Below are 21121 nucleotides of genomic sequence, written 5' to 3' on the forward strand. Positions count from 1 at the left end.
ATGCATGGCCCTCTGTTTTGCTTTAATGGGAGATGTACAGTGAAATCACAACACAAATTATTTACTCTTTAATCATTTGCTTTGTTAGATTCTTTTGTTTCAGCATTCAAACTGGAAAATGGCAATAACTTAATAGATTTTTTTTTTCCTAGAGGGAGGCAGCAAGGCTACTTTTTGAGAATAAAAACATAAACAGAGTAGCAGATGCTGTTAAGAGAAATGATGCCAGTTTGGGCTCTTTTCAGTTTTTGTGAGGATAAAAAGCAGCTAGAATCTTCCAGGAACTACAATGAACAGTAAGAGTATTTAGAGGTTTTCAATACATACTTCGCCATTAAAAACACAGCTCCCAAAACTGAGTTGCACTCAGGCCACTTTGTTATTTGACCTGCACAAAGCAGCCCTAATCTGGCAGAAATAACAAGAAGATCTCTCTCGAGTAGCGGGATTGCTGGGTGGTAGAGAAACTCCTGCATCAAACTCCCACCCTGTGGCTGTGCAGGAAATGAGGATCCCCAGCTGTCACAATGGCTCTCAGGGGCTGATGGCAGTTGGAACAGTTAAGAATAGCCTTCCTTTTTCCATGCAACCCCCTCTGAACCTAGACTGGGAGCCTTGGAAAACCCCTAATTAGCAATTCTTTTAGTTTAGGCAAAGTTAATTTACATAATTCCTTTTGATTCTGTTCTGTCAGCTCTTACAATGACTATTTTACATAGCATTCTAATAAGTTAAAACTACTGCCACTTTTCACAAACTTCAGTGCAGCAAAGCTTCAACCCATGATCTAGATCTTAGCACAACATAAGCCACTTGAACAACTGTTGAATGGTAACAACTTTTAGGCCCTGGTACCAAGCTGGGTCAGATTTGAACTGCCAACCTATATAATTGACCTGTAGATCTCATTAAAAATCTCCTGAGCCGTTTTCCTTCCTTCCTTTACTGGATAAAACTATTGTCCTGCTTCCATCTGGTGTCTGCTCTAGGAAAATGGTAAAATGATAAACAGGAGATCAAAGCTGGAGACAAGTATGTAATGGTAGAAGGATTAAATAGGATTTCTTAATTGTAATTTAAATTTCTGTTTATCCATTTTCATCCAAATGGATCTAGCTTATTGGATTTCTATGTGATGTAAATTTGTCTCATATTGGGTTTGGGTTATGCTTTCAGAAAGATCAGATAGATTTGTGGTAATTTTGGAAGTAAATGTATTATTTTAGTACTATTTGTGACAGCAAAATTTCTATAATGAGAACAGTGGTAATAGTAACAGAGTTAAAAGGATACAGTTGAGTAATCATAGCTTAAAACAAGAACCTTCTTATAAATAACACCTTAGAGAATTAAAACTAAAAGAACGTTAAATATAACATTTAAGGGTTTTTTTAAATTGTTTGTATTTCTCTCAAGTAGGAACATGAATTTAGATTAGCTAATCTAATTTGTTTATAATTAGTTTATAGTCAATTTCTCATTCATGTTTTCATGCTGTAGTTCAATGCTGCACCGCTGAATTGCTTCTTTTGAAAATATAAGTCTGGATAAAAGCTATATCTTTTTTCACTGGGATTCAGAGTAGTTCATAGAAACATTTCTGTTGGTCTCTAAATTTTATAAAATCTTATTTTACAGAATTTACATGTTAGGTGAAACTTGTCCTGGTAATATCCCTTTAAGAGTATTATTAAAAATAACTGACAATCATAAATACAGTGTGATTTTAATTTAGTTTAAAATTGAGTATAAGAATGAGTATAAGATTAATGTGTCCTTAAAATGAGTGAATTAGATACTGTGAGCATAAAAGAAATTTTAAGAATTTTTGTAAAATATGTATATAGTTGAAACTTGTTTTTTGAAGATGGCTTATCTTATGTTGACTATGTAAACATACTGTTGCAGTGCACTAACACTTGAAGATGAAAAGAGAATGTTAGCATCTTTGATAAATGGATTTATAAAAATGGTGAGTACTTAGTATTCATGACTGCCTGGGAAAACTTTTTGTGACAGAGATACCATGTGGGAAGTAGGCACCCCAATACCACTGAAATTCAATGGGACTTGAGCATCCAACTTGCTCAGGATATTTTAAAAATCCTATCCAGTATATTTAGCAAAGGAAATATGCAGATGTTTTGAAGAAATGTCATACAACTGTTGATCCTTACATGGTATCACAGGCCTAGTTTAAAGTGTAGGTATCACCGCATGCATCAAAATCTTCTGTTAAATGTTTTTAAATATCTTGTAAAACCTATACGTGTTTTAAAGTTTAATATTAATGAATGTCTTGCCTGTTGTGACAGTCTGAAAGGTCACAGGTCACTAGCAAGTGAACAGTAACATTAGCAGATGTAATTCTACCACCCACACCTGAGGGGGATCAACACAAAATTAAAACAAAATTTTTTTTTAAAAGTCAGTTTCTTGAGCCCTCCAGCATTCCAAAATTGAGACTGACTTTAAAAATAACTTTTTTAAAAAAAACCAAATGCTCGCTCTTCAAAGAACAGTTTGTGTTGGATGCATAATAAACTAGTGTCAATAAAAAGATTGATTCATTAATCTGTTTGTAGAGTGATTATGTTGGTTTTCTGTTAAGCTGCCTTTATTTATTTACTTTTTAAATGCAAACCTCACCAAACCCCCACTTCCTATAAACCTCACGTTAGGAATTCTGTTAGATATCAGATCCCTTTCCAGAAGTCTGGAAGCTGATAAGTGTTGTATGCTTGATAAATATTCAGATCGTAAATCAGAGACCATATATTGTTTTAAAAATAATAAAAACAAAACAAACAAAAAACACTTGCAGATGTCCCTAGAAGCTAAATTATGAAAGATGAACAGTTGAAGGAGAATCTCTTCTATCCCTAATAGCTGTGAGCAAGTTCCTCTGAAATTATTGAATTTAACTTCATTTGAGGATCTTCATTCCAACCCTTTTGGAACAAACAAACGAGAGAAAGAGAGAGAGTGCACCTTAATTCAACACACATTATAGAAAGATCAGATATCTGTGTGCTGTAGACATGTCATAAGTGTGGCTTTTTGTATCTTCCTAATCCCAGGTATCGTTTGGCCGGGACTTTGAGCAGCAGCTGAGTTTTTATGTTGAAGCTAGGTCAATGTTTTGCAATCTGGAGCCTGTTCTTGTCCAGCTGGTTCATGTAAGCAACAAATTAGCTGCAGATGATGTCTCAATCAGTGGGTTCCCCTCTCCCTACCTCCTCCTCTCCCCCGATTGCCATTCCTTATATTTACTGTGTTAAGGTTTATTTCGCTAGGTATTCAGGAGTAGACTTTTTTTGTTTTTGCCTTTCTTTTCTCACTATATTTTTCTTCAGTGGTGTGCTTTTTCCCCATGCTTAGTACCATTTAATGATGCAAATTAGCTGTTTCATTGGCTTATGGAACAAACAGTACTACAAGGTCCTCCTATGTATTCAGAAATTGGAGGCAGATAGTCAGAGGCGGAATCATGTGAGTGCTCTCAATGAGAGGGTTTGTCTCTGGAACAGACTTCTAGCTGAAATTAGACAAATTCCAGAGTCAGGCCACCTTTGTCAAACTCAGCAAAATTTTCCTATTTAATCAAGTTTTTGCACCGAAGCAGAAGGAAATGCATAATATCACCCTCCCCAACCCCACAATCCCATCAAAAGTAAGCCTTTCTATAGCTATATAAAGGGTAAGAGCCAGAGACTTCATAAATTCCACTGGGACTTGGCTGTTTGCATATGAAAGGTATTGAAATACCACAGTGATTGGTGGTAGTATAAAATTCTTCCATAGATACCTTCTGCACATTTCTTCTGAAAAATGTAGTGGTGGTCTAACTGGATTTTGAACTGGATATTAGAGGAAATGGGACATCTTTCATAGTTACGTTTTTATTTTCTTTTGTGTTAATTTTTAAATGATCATTATACACAAGATGGAAACAGTATTTCACAAAAATAAATAATTAAAAGTCAAAGACTTTGGTGGAGTTATGGAATCCAGGAGCACAAATAAGAACCCACCCTATAAGGTATATGAAAAGAGTCTACATTTTAGGTTCTGTATTTGTTTTAACGTCCCATATTTAGAAATCAGTTTAAATATCAGTTTGGCAGATTGATATTGAGATATGCTGAGTTCATATGACTAGATCAGTGTAGGGAAGTTTTTTTTGTAATTAAATAGGAATTTCCCCATCCTTGCTTAGTTCAAGCAAACAAGAAAAAATAGGAATGGAAAAGGTTGAAATGCCAGGTCAGCAATTCACTGTATAATTTACAAGTGCTGGTTAGCCTTTGCATCCCCCATAACAAACTGTGGAAGCATAATTTCATATTTTTAAATTTTAAATCTGTTGAGTAACTGAAAAATAATAGCAACATAATAATCAGGATGACTACTTTGGTGTATGGTGGTAAAAGGACAGGGAGAATGAATCCATTGCTACTAATTAGATTGGTTTATAAAGTCGGAGTTACAAACAGATACTGATTGACTCATTTACTGTATCTTTCTAATTTACAGTTCGCTATCTCCTAAAGCAGCCTTGGATGGGAATTCAACCAGTTGTATTTTTTTATTTTTGTTCTTGTTTTTATGTAACAAATAATTTTACATAACCACTAATACACTCAAAATGCAGATACGATAAATACTTCATTTCTTGGAGGTTAGACCTAGGCTAAATACTGTACCTAAGGCATATCAGTATCTTATGTAACAACGCACATTGTCCAGCCACATCGGAAGAAAGATAGGAGGCAATGGATGTGGTTTAGTTAAGTCACAATAAAAACAAAATCATTTAAAATATCTGGGAGTACATGGCAATAAATTGTACATTGCGGATCATCATAGTTTCCTATTCATTTCCATATAATCCCTGATGTGGTCCCAACCATCCAGTTGCTGGGACCCTATCCCCTCTCCTCTTGTATGAGGTAAAAGGGGGCTAGAAAAGGAGGAAGGGGTCAGCTGCTCACTGTTCCAGATGTAGGAGCCCCAAACTTCCCCTTCCTCAGCATTCTCAAGATGTTTTCTCTCTAATTCTTTTCCATACCCGTCCATAACAAGTATCTGCACTGGACATCTGCCATGAGTTTTACCTACTAAGTTGTGGCATTATAACCGAACACCCATCCTCAAACCTACAGGGTCCCAGACTTGCTTTGGGAAAGATGAAAAAAACCCACCCCATCTTGCTGAGTCTTGCAATGAGGGAAAAATTCTTTCCCAGTCCCCAAGGAAGAAGGGGCAACAGCAGATCATAAAGGAAGCTGGTTCTTTCTCAGATTTCATTGGAGGGAGGGTGGTGCTGCCAGCCCAATCCAGGTAAAAGAGGGCTTCTCCTGGATTGCATGGGGTCTGAATACCCCCTTTCCCTCCCCTCTTCCAGTCAGCAGGAAGGGCAGTATCCCCTCCAGACCTGACCTATCTGCTTCCTGCTCTTCTGTGTTCTGTCTGTCCATGGAAACTTTCCCCTTCTGCCCCATTTGCAGAGGGGAGGCCGTAAAGGGACCACAACTCTTTTCTTTCTGGGCAGCCAGACAAGGACTCTCCAAATATAGTTGTGGTGAACACATTATCCCTTTAGCTCCTTCTGTTTCCCATATGTTTAACTTGACAAAATGATAAAAGTTGGGTGTTTATTTGCAGACCTGGTAAATCTATTCATTTCTATTAGTGCCTTACCTTTCTTTTTTATACACAGTCTGTGAACCAACTGGCAATGGAAACAAGAAAAGTGATGAAAGGAAATCATTCCAGAAAGACAGCCGCATTTGTCAGGGTAGGTGCAAAAGTCAAATATATTTCTAGATTATTCATCCCATGTGCACAGATGTTACGATGGGTGGAACCTAAGGTTGTAATTTATACAGAAGAAATACGTTTTTGGTTTCCATATTATTTATCAACTCACTTTCCCTTATGGGCACTGATATTTACTCACTAACAACCAATTGCTGCCATCCTCATTAGACAAAACTCCTGCAGAGTCCAATGAGTTTGCCTAAGTAAGGATGATGAGATTTGGTCCCTAAGTCAGGTTTTTTAAGCCCTCCTTTAAGGAAATTTCATTTTTTCCAAATTGCCATTGTATGCAAGCCAGTTATATAGAGGGGAGAGAAGAGCTGCTGCAAGCTAAATGACATGACAATGTGTATCATAATCAAAAGTCAGAGTGGATACTTGCATCTAAAATAACATATTCTCATAATGCAGGTGTCTCTTTACACCAGAACTATATGATTCATATGTATCAGCATGCCGGTTTTTCCCTGAAGCATCCCACCTTCGTAGAAAGTGTAGATCTTGCTGGGGAAGGATTAACTGGATTTTGCTGACTCATAGTCAAGTGACTCATGGTACCTGGATATACAGGGAAGTGGGATTGACTTTCTGGAGAGGAGGATCTAGGGTGCGGGTTGATCACTCCTGAGGAATTAACCCTAGGAGCAAGAAAGCCTTCAAAGAAGTTCTGAGCTAATCTTTATTGTTTTCGCTGTTAATAAAGGGAAACCCCAAGATTTGGATCAGTTTGAACTTCACATACTTTCTGGGCCGTGTTTTGTAGAAGGTGGGAAGATACCAACTTGCATATACAACAATAGTTAATAAACATAGTCCTCAAATTGCTATACCTCTGATTTAAGAAATTGAGTCAAGTTTTCATACATTTTCTTCTTTTCTTAGGCTTGTGTTGCCTTCTGCTTCATTACAATTCCATCTCTGACTAGTATCTTTGCACGTCTTAATTTGTACCTGAACTCTGGACAGGTTGCCCTGGCAAATCAGTGCCTTTCACAAGGTAAGACAGGTGTTTGTTTCAATTGCATAATAATCCTTTCTTGCCAGAAAACAGGATATTACTAGTTGTGGATAATATTGATTGTTTGAAACTGAAGTTAACTCTTTCACTCCTTATTCTTACACACCTTGCTGTAGTCACAAAATAAAATAATTCTAAAATGTATTTTTTAAAATATAGGAATTTATTGTAGAAAAGAGAGATCTGCTATTCAGGTATTTATTCAACTATTCCTTATTTTAGCCTCAGCTATAATTTTTTTAATAGCATATCTTCAGAGAAAGCAGTACTGTTTTAAATAAGGGACTTGAACTTGTGTGCAAATAATGTGCTTTAAATACATTTTTCTTGAGGAGGAGGAGGAGGAAACTTAGGCCAGCTAAATGATTATGCATGGAGACTGATATTCCTGTGAAAAACTGTTGGCAAAGAATTAAAGCTCTAAGTACTTCAGTCAAGTAGCCCTAATCATTGATTGTGGTGCTGCATTTTGTTGTGGTACTGGAAAATAGGTGTCAAAGCACAGAAGGAATATGCCATGAAGAAAATACTTTGCTAATAAAAATGTGTCACATGTTCCAGAGAAACTAGTATTGACTATAGGGTTGCCAATTTTCTAAATGCAGAAAACCAAACACTCTTGCCCTGCCTCTACCCTGTCCCTTCTCTGAGGTCCTGCCCCTGCTTACTCCATCCTTCTTCCTTCCATTGCTCGCTCTCCTCCACCCTCGCTCAATGCTCACTTTCACTGGGCTGAGGCAGAGGGTTGGGATCCGGGATGGGGTGAGGGCTCCGGCTGGGAGTGCAGGTTCTGAGGTGGGGTTGGAGATGAGGGGTTTGGGGTGCAGGAGGGGACTCTGGCCTGGGGGTGGGATTGGGGCTGAGGGGTTCAGTATAAGGGAGGGGACTCTAGGCTGGGGCGGGGGTTTGGGTGTTGAGGGGTGAAGGCTCCAACTGGAGGTGTGGACTGGGGGGTGAGGCCAGTGGGTGGTTTGGGGTGCAGTATGGGGCTCTGGGATGGGTTGGGGTGCAGGCTCTGGGAGGAAGTTTGGGTGTGGGAGGGGGTTCCAAGTTGGGGTAGGGGGTTGGAACACACGAGGGGGTTCGGGGTGAGGGCTCCGGGTGGCACTGACCTCGGGCAGCTCCTGGGAAGCAGAATCATGGATCTCCAGCTCCTAGGCAGAGGGGCAGCCAGGGATCTCCACATGCTTCCCCCACCCGCAGGCACTGCCCCTGCAGCTCCTGTTGGCCATGGTTCCTGGCCAATGGGAGTTGTGGAGCTGGTGCTTGGGACAGTGCCTGCGGGTGGGGGCAGCGTGCGGAGCCCCCACGGGCTGCCCCATCAGCTAGGAGCCAGAGGGACATGCCAGCCACTTCCTGGGAGCTGTGTGGAGCTGGGCAAGCAGTCTGTTTGCCTCATTGGCAATGTGACCAATCATAGAATATTAAGGTTGGAAGAGACCTCAGGAGGTCATCTAGTCCAATCCCCTGCTCAAAGCCGGACCAGCATTAACTAAATCATCCCAGCCAGGGCTTTGTCAAGTCAGGACTTAAAAACCTCTAAGGATGGAGATTCCACCACCTCCCTAGGTAACCCATTCCAGTGCTTCACCACCCTCCTAGTGAAAGTGTTTCCTAATATCCAACCTAGATCTTGCTCATTGCAACTTCAGACCATTGCTTCTTGTTCTGTTATCTGCCACCACTGAGAACAGCCAAGCTCCATCCTCTTTGGAACTCCCTTCAGGTAGTTGAAGGCTGCTATCAAATCCCCCTCACTCTTCTGTTCTGCAGACTTCTGCTAAGTCATGTGCCTTAGCTCCTAATTATTTTCATTGCCAACTGGACTTTTAGCAGCTCGGTCAGCTATGCTGGCCGGAGCTGCCATGGTCCGTTTTCGACTGGGTGTTCGGATCGAAAACTAGATGCCTGGCAACCTTAATTGACTAGTATCGAGAAATGCGAGGAAACAAAATGTGCTCATTTGATCTGAATTACCATCAAACTAATGCCTGAACATGGTGTTCAGTCAGGGGCTCTGTTTTATGAGATGTCTTAGACAAGATGTAAAACAGAAGTACTGATCACTTGTGGTTTAAAAAAAAAATCCCATGGCAAGAGTTATGAGTGTTAGCCCTGGTGTCCTGTTCAAATTCCAGCTTGAGCATACTTGCCTAAAAACAGCTTCCTCTACTTCACCTGGATGCAGTGTCCCTCGTTCCCTGGTTTAAGCTGTTACGCATTTTTACTGTGCGCTCGTAAATTGTTGTGATCTTTAGCCTCAGAGATTACTGCGTTTCATTGCTGGGTGAAGTGCTTCCTATATGCTATATATGGTTTGCATAATGCTTAGGGATTTTTCATGGCCTTCTCTTTACCTTTAATCATGTCTTGTATGTTAAACATTGTTTTTCCCTGTACTTTTTTGTGCACTTCTGTAGTGAATGTCGTAAATTGCATTACTATGAAAACAACATCTTATGGTGGCTTTTATCTCAGATTTTAGCTTTGTCTATATATATAGAAGAATTAGTGAAGCTCATGTTGTAACATTTTAACAATACTTGTTATGTATGGAAGAGCATCCAATATTTGGCTCGTATTGCTGGCACTGCCACCCTAACTTACTATGAAATATCAAGGGGTGTTTGGGTGGGGTGGGGAGAGGGAGGATAACAACTGATGGAATCAAGGTGGATTTTGCATGTAAATTGACAAATCAAATAAAATTTATTTTTAACAACGTGAACTTGGCTTGAAGGGTGCAGGCACTTGTGCCTACAAAATTAGTTGGAGTCTAAAATTTACACTTGTCTTGCTGTATGCAGTGTTGTTGTAGCTGTGTCAGTCCCAGGATATTTACTCCTGGGGGAATTCTGTGTCACTGCTTGCATAATTAATGAGACATGAATATTTAATTTTTTGTGCAGAAAAAAGGTTCTGCTGGAAAGTTGCTGCAGTTCTGACTTTTGCCCAACAGTGGGCATTATGACGCTAGAACACAGCAACAGCTCCTAAGCAGCTAGGGAAGAGAAAAAGCCTGCCTTCTGATCTGGCCTGACAGGCCCTGTGAAGGAGACAAGGGCTATGGGGAGATAGACAGCGTGGGGCTGCTGTGCGGTCACAGACAAGGACTCATAAGGGCTGTTGGGCTAGGGGCTGAATGGGAGTGGATGTGCAGGGCCACATGGGGACATGGGATGGCTGAGTGGGGGCACAGAGACACATGGGAACGGGGAGGGGTGCAGGGCCACATTGGGATGGAGGAAGTGGGAGCGGAGGGACACATGAGCAGGGGGTGCAAGGACAAATGGGGGTGCAGGAACACATGGAGACGGGGAAGATGTGCCTGACTGAGAGAGGCTAGGAGTTAGCCAGGGTCTGCATGGGGAAGCTCCCTAACAATCTCTGCCCGCCCCCCAAATAAACCTATTCCATAGTTTTCCCACCCATTCCCAACAACCCTCCAAGTTGACACCCAACCTCCTTCCCAGCGATTTACTTCCCTCTCCCTCAGCTCCAACTCCCCCAAGCCTTTGCACTGCTTCTGTGGGGGGCGGGAAATACGGTTCTGTTTTGTAGTTTAAATGAATCATTACTCAGAGTTCTGTATTAGATTCCTTACTAGGCATATTATTTGTCAAAAAACATTTCCTGAATCTTTTTTGTTGTCTATATTTTTATAGACATACTTGCTGATAGATATTCTGAAATAAATGACTAAAAATAATTGAAACTGGTGTGATTATATTGTGTTATTTTGACAAATAAAATATGCAGAATTTTGCAGAATTTGAAAATATTGTGCACAGAATTTTTATTTTTTGTGGTGCAGAATTCCCCCAGGAGTATATGATATTAGAGAGAGAAGGTGGGTAAGGTATCTTTTATTGGCCCAACTTCTGGTAATGAGAGAGACAAGCTTTTGAGCTGCACACAGAGCTTCCTTGTCCTGCCAATCGTTTGTGCCAGAATGTTGCTTTTGCAGCCTATGTCTGACTTTCCACCTAATAACAGGCTGTTATACTGTGGGAGGAAAGGGCTGTCATGCATATTTATTTTCAAGGCCAGTAGGAGATAAGGGTGAAGTGAGGGTGTTTTAAATGTCAATAGCTAAACAAACGCAAAGCTTTAGCCCTTTGGTATACTGTAACTTTTGTAATTGAACTTGTAGCCTGACTTTTTAAAAAAACAAGCACAAATAAGTCATTTGCTTGTGTGACTGTTAAGGGAGGGATCTCATATTAAAAGCTTTCAAGAAATTTCAGGTTTTAACACCAAAGAGGAAAAGAAATAGCTTCAGGTGGGAAAAACTGTCTGATGAAGAGATCTATTAGACTGTGAAATAGTCTTCCAGTAGAAGTGGTGAAAACCTTATTACTAGTAATTTTAAAACTGCAGTAGGAAACAATCCTTCACTTCCATGGAGATAGAACACAACATATAGCCTGTCTCTGATTTCTGTGAGTCCATATAAATGCAGGGAAGAATAACTTTTCATCTACTTAGACCTTGTCTTCCTGTTTCAGTTGATAATGTTGCCAAAGCTGTGCATTCACTAGTTAAGTCCCAGCTGCACTCACAAACATGCTTCGTAGAAAGCTGACTAAGGCATTTGGTACAAGACCACTATTAGATTTTTTTTTTTTGTCTGAACATGATGTTGCACATATGATGAGGGCAGAGGGATTTAGAGAAAAGCTGGCTATTATATCCAAGTATGTTGTAAAAACAAAAGAGTTGCAAAGTCAGATGTGCAATTGAGTTTATGCAGCTTGTTTGTAGACAAACTATTCACAGATCCAAAAATGAAGTCATTTTTTCTGCTAGTGTTTTATTGTTAATTCATTAGCTGTCCTCTCATTTTGTATAATTTTTGTTGTTGCTTAGTAGTGGATCTTTTGTTAGAAATAAAATCTGTTCAAAACCTGATTTATCTTGTCTCTAAGGACTATACTTTACACTAGCAGGGCTGACTTGTTTATCTAATTGCCTTTTCCATCTCTGAATTACAGAATGCTAACTCTTCCACTTCATCTTCATGATCCATCTCTTTCCTCCTCACGGCACTCCAGCAAATTGTCAAATTTTTGATGTGAGAACTTGGACAACAGGAGATGTATCACTTGATTATTACCTGTTCTGTTTTTCCCTCTGAAGCACCTGGCATTGGCCACTGTTGGAAGACAGGATACTGGGCTAGATGTACTCTTATCATTCGACCCAGGTGTATAAACACATAGTGTAATCACTGGACCAGGGGTGGGCAAACTCTTTGGCCACATTGGGGTTGAAAAACTGTATGGAGGGCTGGATAGGGAAGGCTATGCCTCCCCAAACTGCCTGGCCCCCGCCTCTTCCCAGTTCCTGCCCCCTGACTGACTCCCTCAGAATTCCTGACCCATCCAACCCAGTCCCGCTCCCCCGACCCGAGTGCCTAGTGGAGCGTAGCAAGCCCCTGTCCCGCTCCCGCGGCTGGAGCGTGGCAAGGCCTCGGTCCCACTTTCCCAGCTGGAGCACAGCAAGTCCCCAGTCCTGCCCCCTGGCCGAAGCTCAAGGGCCAGATATCAACATTCTGCGGGCCACAGTTTGCACTAGACAATTAATATGAATTTCCACACAGAACTCTTTGGTAATGTTACAGACACATCTCAGTGTTTGAGTGCATATTACTTTTCATGACTGTTGAGGTGTTAAACCAAAAACTCCTTGAATCTAAGACCTAGAAAATGTAGATTTATAGTTGGACTACCTTAATTCTGCTCCTGTGGTGTCTTCCCTTCTTTACTTACTTAGTATTGGAAATGTGTGTCGCAAACCACTTGGTTTGACACCATGTTCCAAACAGTGTTCCAAATGAGGTTTTACCAGTGCCTTGTGTAAAGGCAATAACCCTTCCCTATCCCGACTGGAAATGCATCCTAGATTTTACATTAGCTTTTTTCACAGCTGCATCACATTGGTGCCTTATGATCTTCTTGTGATTGACCAATACACCCAGGTCTTTCTCTTCCTCTGTCACTTCCAATTGATATTGTAGCAAAAATTCTTGATATTAGTCCCTAAGTGCATAACTTTGCACTATTAAATTTAATCTCATTTCTATTACTCCAGTTTTCAAGGTCCTCCAGATCAAATAAAACCAAGCTGTATTTTATTCAATTACTGTTTACCTCTATTTACTTAACTACTTTCTCTTTCAAAATTTGTTCCAAGACCTTGCATATAATTGAGGTCAAACTAACGGGCTGGTAGTTTCCAGGATCATTTTTTCCCCTTTCTTAAAAATAGCTGCTATATTTAGGCAATTCTCCAGTCAGAGGGTATGACCCCCGAGTTTATGGATTCATTAAAAATCCCTGTTGTTAGGCTTGCAATTTCATGTGCCAGTTCCTTTAATATTCTTGGATGGAGATTTTCCAGGCCTCCTCATTCGATCCCATTAAGCTGTTTGAGTTTGACTTCCACCTTGGATGTGGTAATTTCTATTTCTCTATCCTTGATTCTATTCACTCTCCTGCCATTATCTCTAAGCTCCTCATTACTTTTATTAAAAACTGAGGCAAAGTATTCATTTAGGTTTTGGGCCATTCCTAGATTATCTTTAATCTCCACCCCATTCTCAGTGTTTAGTGGTTTCACTTCTTTCCTTGATTTATTTTTATTTATATGGTCATAGAACCTTTTACTGTTGGTTTTAATTTCATTTGCAATGTCCAACTCTGCTTGGCTTTTGTCAGTTCCCATTTTTCCCCTACACTTTCTGACCTCCAAGAGGTAGCTTCCCATACTGATCCTTTCCACCTTCCATTACTTTTAGGCTTTATGCTTTCTCAGTATCCTATTTCAGCCAGCTACTTTTAAGGTGACCAGATGTCCTAATTTTATAGGGACAGTCACGATTTTTGGGTCTTTTTCTTATATAGGCTCCTATTACCGCCCCCCCCCCCCCATCCCAATTTTTCACTTTTGCTGTCTGGTCACCCTAGCTACTTTGTCTCTTAAAGTCAGATAATGCTTTCCGTGAAGTAAATATTGGTGATGCTGATTTCAACAGGGGCAGGATTGGAGCAGGATATGTATCTCAAGAGAAAGCATAGCAAACTCAAATAGATACACAACTAGTACTGACTGATGCATAGCAACAAATGTAAAGCTAGTTCCTTAACTGACTCAATGCCAGATTGATGCTGATTCACTCAAATAACTGACACTGCATGGAATGCTGTATGTGTTAATAAAATACACTTAGTAGTAGCTCCAAGCTCAGAGTGAAATCTTGCAGCATTGTATATCTGCAATCTAGCTCTTGCTGATTTGGTTTGGCTTGACATAAAATTGGAGGAAGCGACATAGCTCTAGGATAACATGTTATTGATCTGATAGACCACATGTTGATGCTACAGATGGAGGCATTTTAAAGACTCCATGTGTTTTTCTGAAGGTTGAGGATTTTTTTTAATGTCTCTGCATGAAAATGGAATTTAGCTGTTACCTGACTGGCACATGTATTTAATTGTACAGTCAAATTGATAGTTGCTGGATTTATTTTTATCAGTCACTGAAAAGCATCTGATTACTGTAAACTGTGAATTACCGTATATACTTGTTCAAAAGCCGAATACTTTTGGTTAAAAAGTGACACATCAAAGAACAGGGGTCGTCTTATAAATGGGTCTACACCAAAATTTGATTATTTTAAACTATATGGAATCATTGAATTGAATATCTAATACATTGTCATTTTGTTTAGCAGGAGCGTCTGCAGGTATGGAGCCCCTCAGCTCCCTGTGGCCGCGGTTCACCATTCCCAGCCAATGGGAGCTGCAGGAAGTGGTGCGAACAGTGAACCGCGGCCACAGGGAGCTGAGGGACTCCACGCCTGCAGACACTCCAGGTGAACAAAACATCCCAACCCGCCAGCGGCTTACCCTGGCGGCCGGGAGCCAAAGTTTGCCAACCCTTGAAATATAGGGTCGGCTTATGAAAGGGTCATACAGTTTTTGCTATTTTTACCTAACCATCTTGTGGGGGCTGGCTAATGAACGAGTATATACGGTAATATGAAATTTTTACTCCTTTCTCAAAATTATCTTAATCTGCTTTTTGGTAGTCTCCTTCACAGGGTCGGCTTTAGGTCGATTAGGCCGATTCCGGGGAATATGGCCCCGCGCCTTAGGCACCTTTTTAATTTTTTTTTTTTTCACTTACCCCGGTCCCCGGCTGCGGTCTGCTCCGGGGTCTTCCATGGTCCCGCTCCTTTGAGTGAAGCGCCAGCGGGAGCGCGGCACGGCCCCGCTCTTCCAGCTAGAGCTCCAGCCGGGGCGGCGGGGCTTGCTGCGCTCCGGCCAGGGCTCTAGCCGGGAGAGCGGGGCGGCGGGGCTTTGCCACTCTCCAGCCGGGAGAGCGAGGTCGTGGGGCTTGCTGCGTTCCGGCCGGAGTGCGGCAAGCCTGGCGGCTCTGACTGGAGTGCGGCAAGCCCCGCTTTCCCGTCTGGAGCTCCAGCCAGAGCGTGGCAAGCCCCGCGACCCTGGCTGGAGCTCTGGGCCCTTTAAATAGCACCCAGAGCCCTGGGGCAGTGAGGGGCTCCGGGGGCTATTTAAAGGGCCCGGGGCTCCAGCTGCCTCTGCCACCCCGGTCCTTTAAATAGCCGCTGGAGCCCCGCCTCCTCCATGCATTCCCCAGCGCTCCCGCGGCTATTTAAAAGGTCCAGGGCAGGGTAGAAGGGGGCTTGGGGGCTACTTAAAAGGCTGGGGTTCCAGCTGCCTCTGCTGCACCCCCTGATCTGCTCACACCAGTCTAGGAATGTATTGCTTTTCAATATACATTGGAGATGAAAGCAAAAGCCTTTGAGGTGTTGGTATATCACTAGATAGGCAAACTTCATACTCTCACTCTCTCCTTGGAGATGTCTTTTGAGTTGTGAATTATTTTCTCATCTCCAGTGGCCTCAATTCTCCGACTGTTTTTGGCCAAGCTGAGACTTTATATCCAGGCAATTTAAGAAATAGAATTGCAAATTGGACGGAAACTCAGACTCACAATTACTTTACACACCCTCACAAATTACAAGCTTTTTTTTACCATTACACTGATATTGTTAAAAGAAAACATCCACAAAGGAATTTTGCTTGCTTTTCTGTAGTGAAATATTGTCAAAAGTACTCAATCTTAGAGCAGGCCATTAGTTCTTTTCAACCTGAAGGTCGCCACATATGTGCGGGGGGAAGGATTTATAGATTGTGGTCAACTGGAATGAAGGAGCTGCTGTGGAAGGATAAATTCAGTGAAGCATGAAATATGTTGTGTTCAGGACAGTGCACAAGATATCAGCTACAGCCTAGGAAGACTTCATCATGATGATTTGTTGTAATGAGAACTCTGCTCTACCCTCATCCCCTTACAGTGGCTCACTTTAGGAGCAGAATGAAACACTTGGCTAATGTGAGAAACTTTTTCAAACAGAAGGAGCTTCTGCATATTTTTATTAACAGGGTTGGAGCAAACAGGATCAGAATAGAAGCTAAGAAACTGATCTCGCATGGAACACAGCAGTATCGAGCCCATTTCCTCTAAACTGGAGCTCACATTCTTCTCTTTGTACCTTCCTGCACATCTGTCATAAGCCAGAGGGGTTGGTGCATCCCTTAAACCAGTGGTTTTCAAACTGCGGGTTGCGACCCAGTACTGGGTTGCGAAATGTAAGGCACTGCGTCGTGGCGGCTCTGGTCAGCACCGCCGACTGGGCCATTAAAAGTCCTGTCAGTGGTGCTGCCCAGCTAATGCAGGCTAGTTCCTACCTGTTCTGACACTGCGCTGCACCCCAGAAGTGGCCAGCAGCAGGTCCAGCTCCTAGGCAGGGGGCCCACAGGGCTTTGAGTGCTGGCCTGGCCCTGAGCCCTCGCTCCCCCCCCCCAACCTGGAGCCCCTTCCTGCATGCCAAACCCCTCTTCCCCAGCCTCACTCAAGAGCCTGCACCCCCAGCCCAGAGCCCTGACTCCATCCTGCATCCCAGCCCTGAGTTGCCAGAAAAAAAGTTTGAAAACCACTGCCTTAAACTGTACTTTGAAGCAATTGCACAATAAGATGCTTTATAAATTAGCTGTAAAGATGAGGCTTGTCCGATTATGTAGTTTCATAATTATGGTAATTTATATCTAAATATACATATTGACACTTACTTCATGCTTAAGGGAATAATTAGCATTTTCATGATATCATGTATTGTTTACCCTAATCTTACTCCAAACTGAACACTCAAGGAGTGTTCCTTTCTTAAAACTCATATGGTTTAACTATCTCTTGACAAAGGGAAAAAAAGGCAGAGTAGTTTTAAGAATAATTGATTTTTCTGAAGACCTTTATTTTTGTTCCTGCAATAATGGGAATATTCTGTGTCTCAGCTGATTGATTTCATAAATTTCTCCGTCTTAAGATGTTCTAGACGATGGTTTAATTCTTGCTCTCTGTAAAGCATATTTGCCTTGGATAAGTGTACACTTAGTGTTCAAGTTAAACAACCATTTTATTGTTCGTAATATGGACAGACCAGTTTAGGAACAGGTGGTCACAAATGATGCCCGGTCACAAATGATGCCCTCTCACCTGTCCCTGTGCTGAGGCTGAGAGCAGCAGAAATAAAATATTGTACAAGTCTCTTTTAAAATAGGGATATGACGGAAGGGCCGAATATAGTTAGAGCTTTCTGGCTGAGAGATGGGAAATGGAGGAAACTGATTGCTCCCCCCTCCCTTCTCATTCCTCCTCCACCAATAAAAAACAAACAAATAACCCAAACTGTTTGGGCACTTCCCTGAAAACGTTGGCCCAGTAATAAACATAGGCTTTTTAAATGTGGCCAAGCAAATTGCACAAGAAAAAAGGAAGCCAACTCTATATTCTGTATTAATCACATAGTTCAGTCCTTCCATAGCTTTTCTCTATTTTTAGAAACATTGTCCTATCATTTTTGTCTTTAAACAAAGACCATTAGTTCTGCAAAGAAGAGCTCGGGTGGGACTGGGATTAAATAGCATATTGTCACTCTAAGGAATATCTGTCTGAGACTGGAGATGGGCTTCCTGTCCTTACCAGACACTCCAGTAAGACAATCAGTATCTGAAGAATTACCTAGGAAACTCAACCAGGAGATAGTTGCTTGTTATGGCCATTCTATAGGGAGGAGGCTCTTGTTCTCTGAAATAGTGGAACATTGAGTGTAAATCCACTCAAACTGCAGCTATCCAGGGTCAGAGTGGTGAGATGTGTATTTTGGTGCTAGTACAAAATATTGTTTAGGAAGATTTGCTCCCAAACCATTTAAGAAAGAAGAGAGTAAACCAAGCAGACTTGGTCTGCAAGATTTCTATTTTGTGTGTTGGGTTTAGAGAAATACTATGCAGATTCTCAATACACCTTCTGATTATGTGGTAATGTGGGGCATGTGTATTTTTTTAGGGCCTGGACAACTACAGAAATGATAGCAACTAATCTGTTTGTTCTAGAATGAACATCTGCTCCTGCTTTCTCTCTCTTTCAATAACATTCTGACAGCGATTACTTATCTCCCATTGGGCCAACTGTGTGAATTAATATATCTTCAAAACGAATAAAAACATCCCCTTGAAATAGATATGTAAGCTAAAAAGGAAGCATGTGGTCTGAACAGTGAAAAGTTTAGAAGGTCACGCAAGTGTATGCTGGAAAGAAATCATAAGAACAAAAAATTTTCTAAATCAAGTGTTTCACTGGTGTTCCTCACAAACTTAGTTTTGATATCATGTGGTTCTATCTTTAGCAGATTTGCTTAGAGCCTTGTGTCCAAGTTAATTTTTCCAGAGCAAGTTTCTATCCTGGAAACGACAATACATGATATCAGTGGCATCTCTGGGTTATGAAATTTTTCCATCCTTTCCCCCTGAGTATCCGCTCTTCTCCTTTTCTAGGAATCAATAGACTTGGTTTCGGATTCTCACTTTGCAGTTGATTGTCTTTTTGGCCTAGCACAAGTCATTACGGCTCAGATTTTAAAAAGATATTTAGGAATTGCTGTGCACAGCATTGCAATGCCTAACTGATTTAGAAGCCAATTTTGAAAAGTGCTTTTAAGTCCTTGGATAATTGACTTCAGTGGGACTTAAACATGGGGGCTTAAATACTTTGGGGCCAAAAAGATGATGTGAGGTCATTACTGCTTGCTAGACCACCCCAGCAAACACCGTTACAAAAGAACTTCAGGGTGGAAGTTAGGAATACTGTCTTGTCAGTACTGTTTAGAAACGTAATTGAAGAGTAGAAATTCTAGTTGATTTTGTTCGGGATTACAGAGCAATTTATTCCTTGCTGTGCTTTACTAGTGACTACATCTTCAAGCTTGTGGAAACAAATAGAAGAAAATTTAAAGCATTCCTGTAGTATGATTGTTCAGAGGAGTCCTCAGATCTTGGTAGCTGGCAGCACCTCTGGTACTACTTTTCCTTTCATAATCCTGTTTTAATTAAAGTATGTAACATTTAAGCATATTATAACAACTGCATTTACCACCTCTGATTTTCATTGGTCTCTGTAAATCACAGAAGTTGGAGATAGAAAGAGCTTCTTATTAGATCATTCAATCCACTTATCTCCGGGCTAAAACAGCACTGAATATAAGGGAAGGCTGAAAATATTTATAAATTATGTACTGTATTATGGCTGGATTTGAGCTGGAGAGTCTATCCTTTTTAATCCGGTACTCTGCTAGGTAGGTAAAGTGGAAACCAAGGATAACATTTAAAAGCTTCTTAGGCTCTTTTGGAAAATCACGTAGGTGTTTTTAAAAATTTTACTTAAGAACAACTGAGACTTTTAATTACATATAGTGTTGTTGTAGCCATGTTGGTCCCAGGGTATTAGAGAGACAAGCTAAGTGAAGTAATATTTTTTATTGGACCAGCTTCTGTTTGTGAGAGAGAGAAGCTTTCAAGCTACACAGAGTTCTTTCTCAGGACTGGGAAAGGTATCCGAGGAAGAGGCCCTCAGGAAGAGCTCTGTGTAGCTCAAGAGCTTGTCTGTCTCCCTAGTAGAATGATTTTACTTCACTCCCCTTGTGACATTTAATTATAACAAACAGTTGTTATTATTTTTGTAGTTTTTGTGGATACAGACTAACACGGCTACCTCTCTGATACTTAATTATAACAGACACTCTAAACAGTCTTTCAGTCACAGGCGTGTTTGTAAATTCAATTGCTATGGTGATGATGTAACTATTTTAATGTTGTTTTTTGTAGCTGATGCTTTTTTCAAAGCTGCAGTGAGCCTTGTTCCTGAAGTGCCAAAGATGATCAATATAGATGGGAAGATGCGGCCCTCTGAACCATTCCTCCTGGAATTCTTCTGTAATTTCTTTTCCACTTTATTAATTGTGCCTGTAAGTAACTTTAGCACAAATTGAAGTGTGGAACATTTAATCTCTAATGCTTATAGACCAGACCTTGTTTTAAATTGAGTATTTCTTACATGTTTTTTTATAAATACTATGTATTTTTAAATTAAAATAAAAAAAATACTTCTGTTTTTATATATCAAAGCACATGAACAGTAGTTGAAACACAGTGTCCAAAGTTACTTGGTCACAGTCAGCGTAAAACCCTAATCCTGTAGTTTCATCATAACACACCCCATTCTTTAAAAGGCAAAAACCTATGAACAGACTCTGTTTGACAGAGGAAGTGAATTTTAATCGGAGACTACTGAAACTGTTCTGCCAGAAACTCCCAGACATTCAGATCTGGGGGCAGCTAGCTCGAATGCCCAGCTGATCTTAACTGAGAGACGAGAGGTTTTTCAGATAGCTAGGATCCAGAGTGTATGTGTGTGTGCAGATCACTATCACCCCCTTGAATTGTATCTGGAATTGAACAATGAGCCACTGGAGTCTTCGGTGCGCTGGTAAAATATGCTTTCTGCTGATAAAGGTGCTAAGCAGATGCTTTCCTGCGTTCTGTGCCTGTCGTTTGAGTGCACTTCAAAGGTGGGTGGTGTGACGGGTTGGATCACAGAAGCCCCCTTGGGAACTGCCAACTGATGTGCCAAGACTACTTCTGCCCCTGCTTTCTTGCCCTGTCAGTCTGGGACTTCAGTGCCTACCTGGTTTGAGCCAGACTCGCCAGCCTGCTGCAAACCCAGACCCATGTCTGAACCATGTCCCCTAACAGTTGTAGGCTTAATCTGAAAGCAGCTTACAGAAGTGTTTTTGTTTCTAACACTTAAATGCCCAACTCCCAATGAGGTCTAAAACCCAAATACATTCGTTTTACC

General features: G+C 41.1%; 1 protein-coding gene across 1 annotated transcript in view; it reads left to right on the forward strand.

Annotated features, from left to right (window-relative positions):
• VPS35L (VPS35 endosomal protein sorting factor like) overlaps positions 1 to 21121 on the forward strand; it is a 114482-nt gene that overhangs the window by 62133 nt on the left and 31228 nt on the right. The window contains exons 23-27 of the mRNA XM_030578430.1: positions 1909 to 1972; positions 3081 to 3179; positions 5723 to 5800; positions 6706 to 6820; positions 20092 to 20231. Of these exons, the coding sequence (XP_030434290.1) occupies positions 1909 to 1972; positions 3081 to 3179; positions 5723 to 5800; positions 6706 to 6820; positions 20092 to 20231 (496 nt within the window). The remainder of the gene's footprint in view (positions 1 to 1908; positions 1973 to 3080; positions 3180 to 5722; positions 5801 to 6705; positions 6821 to 20091; positions 20232 to 21121) is intronic.

This window comes from Gopherus evgoodei, chromosome 10, assembly GCF_007399415.2.
Source record: "Gopherus evgoodei ecotype Sinaloan lineage chromosome 10, rGopEvg1_v1.p, whole genome shotgun sequence".
Classification (NCBI taxonomy): Eukaryota; Metazoa; Chordata; order Testudines; family Testudinidae; genus Gopherus; species Gopherus evgoodei.